The following is a 5,369-nucleotide window of genomic DNA, read 5'->3' as shown; positions in this document are numbered from 1 at the left end:
ATGGCAGCCTATGTGGTACATCAAGGCGCTACAAAGATGTATCAAGATTTGAAAGAGGTATATTAGTGGGAAGGACTCAAGAAAGATGTAGCCGAGTTCGTCTCCAAGTGCCTAGTTTGTCAATAGGTTAAGGCCGAGCACCAAAGGCCTGCAGGGCTATTACAACCTTTACCAGTGCTCGAGTAGAAGTGGGAGCGTATTACCATGGACTTTGTAACAGGTTTACCTCGAACTAGTGGGGGTTATGATTCAATCTGGGTCATAGTAGATCGATTAACTAAATCAGCTCACTTCCTTCCGGTTAAAACTACATACGGGGCTACCCAGTATGCCCAGCTTTATGTAGACGAGATAATACGGCTGCATGGCATTCCTGTTTCTATAGTATCTGACAAAAGAGCACAATTCACCAGTAGGTTCTGGCAAAAGTTGCAGGAAGTATTAGGCACTAAGTTGGATTTTAACACGGCTTTCCACCCGTAAATCGATGGCCAGTCTGAACAGACCATTCAGACATTGGAGGACATGTTGAGGGCCTGTGTAATAGACCTTGGGGTCAGGTGGGATCGATATTTACCCTTAGTGGAGTTTGCCTACGACAACAGTTTCCAAACTAGCATCCAAATGGCACCATTTGAAGCATTATATGGAAGAAGGTGCAGGTCACCTATTGGATGGCTAGAAGTGGGAGAAAGGAAACTCTTGGGGCTTGAGTTTGTGCAGGACGCCACCGAAAAAATATGCGTGATTCATCAAAGGATGTTAACAGCACAAAGTAGACAAAAGTCCTATGTTGATAACAGATGAAGGGACTTGGAATTTCAAGTAGGAGATCATGTCTTTTGAAGGTCTCACCAATGAAAGGAATAATGAGGTTTGGCAAGAAGGGAAAGTTGAACCCTCGATATATAGGACCCTTCGAGATCTTAGAAAGGGTTGGAGCAGTGGCATATCGTTTGGCATTACCGTTAGACCTTTTGAATATTCACCCTATGTTTCATGTGTTAATGCTTAGGAAGTACAACCCGGATCCATCACATGTAATATGGTATGAAACCATCCAACTGAACAATGATCTGACCTATGAGGAGCAACCGGTAGCTATCCTTGATAGACAAGTCAAAAAGCTTTGTTCAAAAGAGATAGCCTTAGTGAAGGTGTTATGGCGAAACCACACCAGCGAAGAGGTAACATGGGAAGCGAAGGAGGAGATGCGGACAAAGTATCCACACCTCTTTAATATGTAGAGGTATGCTACCTTATAGTTTGATTTAAATTCAAGGACCGAATTTTTTTTAGTGGGGGAGAATGTGAAACCTCGACCTTCATAGATGCGTAACTCGAGATGGAACTTATGTTTAAAGGTTTAATTTGAGCTAATGATGCTAGTTTTACGTTACTTATAATTATTTTATATCGTTATAGAAGTAGGATCAAAAATAATTTTAATTGGTGAAGAAAGGTGCATAATGAACAGTAGCCCTGTTTGCATATATTTCAGTTTTTTCAAGTATATCTCCCATTATAGAAGTCCAAATGACATGATTTTTGAACAATTAGAAAGCTAAGTGGTAGGGCTACAACTTTGATGTTTACTACTTTTCCCAATTTTGGAGGGAAAGTGGTCAAAATCTTTATCGAAGTGAAAAGACTGCTCTAGAAGAATAAAAATTGGCAGAATGTTTGAGCATCGCGGCGCTGAAAATTGAAAGCTGCGACCCTCATTGTAAATTCCAAAAATAACAAGATTTTGGAATTTTTGAAGCTAAGACTTTTAGGGGCTACTTAAGGGACCTCTTTCAGAGGATTTTGGACCTTTTCCTAGTGTTAAAAGAGTAAAAGATTGCACAAGAACAAGAAGAAGACAAGTGGCATTGCTAAGGGCATTATTGTAGTTTCATGAATAATTGGATAAGTTTTAACTATAAATATCTTCAGTCTCCAGCACTTTCCTCAGATTTTCAGCACTTCATCTTCTGCTTCTTCCTCCCATCCCACATTTCTTCACCTTCCATGGGAGCACTCTTCAAGCTTCCATAACCCTTTCAAGTTAGCCTTTATTTTCATGCTTTTGTGCATTTTTTTATAGAACCTCTTATGCTCTTTCACTCTTTCACCTTAAAACTCTTGAAATGTCTTAGATCAATACTTTCTCTCACTAACTAGGGTTTTAGAGAGAAAGAGAGACCTTCTATAATAGTTTGGGAATTCTTGAGGAGATATTCAATTGCAAATCTAGCAAGGTGAGAATTTTAATTAAGTTGATATTTTAGTTGTTGAGAATAATTAATAGTTAGATTTATGAGTGTTTTGTAGTTGAGGTAGTTTATTCATTTTGATGTGATTATAATAGTGCAAATAATTAGCCACTTGATGGTAGTTGGAAGCTAGTTAGGAATAACTAATGGAACATGATTTAGGAGATAGCTTTTAGAATTATGGTTATGTGATTGAGTTAATTATGACGCTAATGTGTGATAGGTTCCACCGAAACCCCATATCACCATTCAGGGCATTAGTGGAGTTTGGAGCTACTTTAAGAATCAACAAAGACAAGTGAGTGGACTTGCATTTCAAAATTTGTTTTGGGAATGTGAAGGTAATTGTACAAACATTTGAAAGATTTTATCCAGCTTTTCTTTAAAAATGTACCTTGGAAACAAGCCTTTGGTGAAGTGTTTTTATCTTGTGAAAATGTGCTATATAAATGGTTTATGTGTTATCACAATATGATGATATGTATAATATGCATTGGGTGTTTCTTTCGTATGTTGATGTGGACCCGGCTATATGCGAGTAGGAGTGCGCATACGCCGATGATGACCTAGCTATGTACGAGTAGAAGTGTGCATAAGCCAATGCTGACCCAACCATGTGCTAGTGGGGAGTGCACATGAGCTGATGACGATGGGAGAGTGTGCATGGTGATGGACATATACATATATATATAGATATACATATATGTTTGCACATGTGTGACTATAATGTATGTGGAATCCTGCTTGCTGAACCTTGAGCATTTTTTTTAGTGTTCCAAATTGATTTGCATTGCAGTGAAATGGTTTATTTGGGATGAAAGGAAGTCTTTCTTGTTGCTCTATTTCTCACTGCAGCGAGAATGAAACTTTCTGTGCCGCTTATCACTTGGCTGGTTTTTGCCGTATTTTCCACTTATCCAATTTCATGTTGAATATGAATTCTCTATCATCACATGATTTATCAACCAAGGGTTCAATTAAGGGTTTTAATAAGGACTTAAGCTAAAGTGCATCGTTTTCAAATAAGTGCATTATGATTTCAAACTTTTCCTTATTATATTGCTTGTTCCCTTCCTTGTTCACTCACTGGGTTTATACTCACCATTTTCAACTTCATGTTTTCAGATCAAGAGGCAGTTGGTAACTAGGTCTATGTGTCTTCGTATATTCGACCCTTGGTAGGTGTCTCGGCATTCAGTAGCTGTACATTTCTTCAAGTCTCTCCACTGGAAGTCGAGTACTCTTTTTTGTTGTGTATAGATAGACCCAATGTAAATTATTAAGACGTATGTTTAGATAATACATGTATCTTTGATTGGTAATGCCACTACGAGTTGGCAATGTTTAGTATTATTTTAATTTGATGTTATGATATGTGATTTAGCAACTTTGATGGAACGATGAACAGGTCATATTAATAAGCTTGCTTGGGCTTAGTGGGCTATGTCCATTGAGCCCTTACGCTAGTCATGGCCGAGATTTGGGTCGTGACAATCCTGCCCAATCACTATTTATAGAACCCTAATTTTTACATAAAGGTAAATTGGTAATTTGACCTAAAGGTATAATTGTCATTTCCTTTGTGAGCTTTTATTCTTTATCATACATGATTTCATTTATTAATTATAGTCCTTTCCACATTTTCTATCCTTCGTGACCTTGCAAACTTATTTGGCTATCACCATTGAAAACAAAAATTTCTAAGTCTAGAAAGCGTAAAAATATGTGATTCTTGTAAAACGATTTAATGGGAATAAAAATGGCAGTAATGGTTCCTTTGATATTGAAATGGCTTAAAATGATTTTTCCATAATTTCACATGTATGTTTGCTATGGTAAATGAGAGTCCAAAATTTAATTTTAGTTGAACTTTTTCGATTTTGTTCTTGCAACCAAAATTTAGATTTTGATTTTTTTGGAATTTGATTTTTTAGATATATTTTATTGAATGCAAATGAGGGGGGGGGGGGGGGCTGTTTGCTTATTTATATTAAATATCTTAAGTAAATGGAGAGTAAAAAGGAAAGAAATAAAAATGAGAATATTTATTTAAATTGTATTAAATGTAAATAAGCTAAGGCCTTGTTGAGGACACCTAGAATACATTTTGAACCAAAAGTATCAATACCTGTTCATAAGGTATCGATACTTGAAACCCAAAAAACCATTCTAATGAGCAACTATTGCTCCTTGTTCATAAAGTATTAATACCTTTACCTAGAAACCAAAAGTATCAATACTTACTATAAAGTTCGATACCTACGTCGTATATTAAAAAAATAAAATAAAGGTATTTTAGACTTTCTTCTTATAAAACATACCCTAAAACCCCCAAAACCCCTTAGTTGTCTTCATTCATCCTTAACACGATTTTTACCTCTTTTCTCTCTATTTTCACTTCAAACATCAAGGATCATCTTTAAATGTTTAAAAATCATTCCCAAGCTCAACTTTAGATTTTACACACTTTTAAAGGTGAACTTTTCTCACTTCCCACACTTAAACTGTTGGTTTTGATTTTCATAACCTTTGAATTTCTAACAAATTCATTTTTAATCTCAAAACTCAAGGTTTGGTGATAAATTAAACTCTCTCAAGCTCACCAAGGTAAGTTACAAGACACTCTAGCTAGTTAAGTTTTAGAACTCATTGTTAAGTTATATTGTAGTTGTTGATTTTAGATTGATGCATGATTAAAAAGGTTTAATGAAGGATAAATGGTTATTCATTAAGAATAGAGTTATGGAACAAGATATTAATGATGGAAAGTTAGATGTTAGGTGTTGTTGAAGAAGTTGGTATTTGTGGAGTGGTCAAGCTTACGATGAAAGGTGTTAAGAGGAAAAACATGTTTCAAGGAGGTGGGTAAATACAATGTTTTTAATTATTTTAATATAATTAAGCATGCCTATTCTAAAATCTCGCATAAAAATGTATTTTTGCTAAAACATGAGTTTTACAAGGGTTGTGTTGTGAACTATGGTTTTCTAAGTATGTTTTGATGAAAGCTATATATGTTATATATATATGTCTATTATGTATTTAGTTTTGTGCATGGGGAACAATCACCTTCAATGTTTTGATACCTCAAAACCATGATTATTTGTTTAT

At 35.5% G+C, this 5,369-nt stretch overlaps 1 protein-coding gene across 1 annotated transcript; it reads left to right on the top strand.

Moving 5' to 3' along the window:
* LOC108663597 lies at positions 205 to 1,247 on the top strand. Its single transcript, XM_018128809.1, has 2 exons — positions 205 to 438; positions 804 to 1,247. The coding sequence occupies exons 1-2, from the start codon at positions 205 to 207 to the stop codon at positions 1,245 to 1,247; spliced, it is 678 nt and encodes a 225-aa protein (XP_017984298.1).

The sequence above is a fragment of the Theobroma cacao genome, chromosome 10, assembly GCF_000208745.1.
Source record: "Theobroma cacao cultivar B97-61/B2 chromosome 10, Criollo_cocoa_genome_V2, whole genome shotgun sequence".
NCBI lineage: Eukaryota > Viridiplantae > Streptophyta > Magnoliopsida > Malvales > Malvaceae > Theobroma > Theobroma cacao.
The sequence above is the reverse complement of the archived record's forward strand: the minus strand, read 5'-3'. Positions and strand labels throughout refer to the sequence as shown.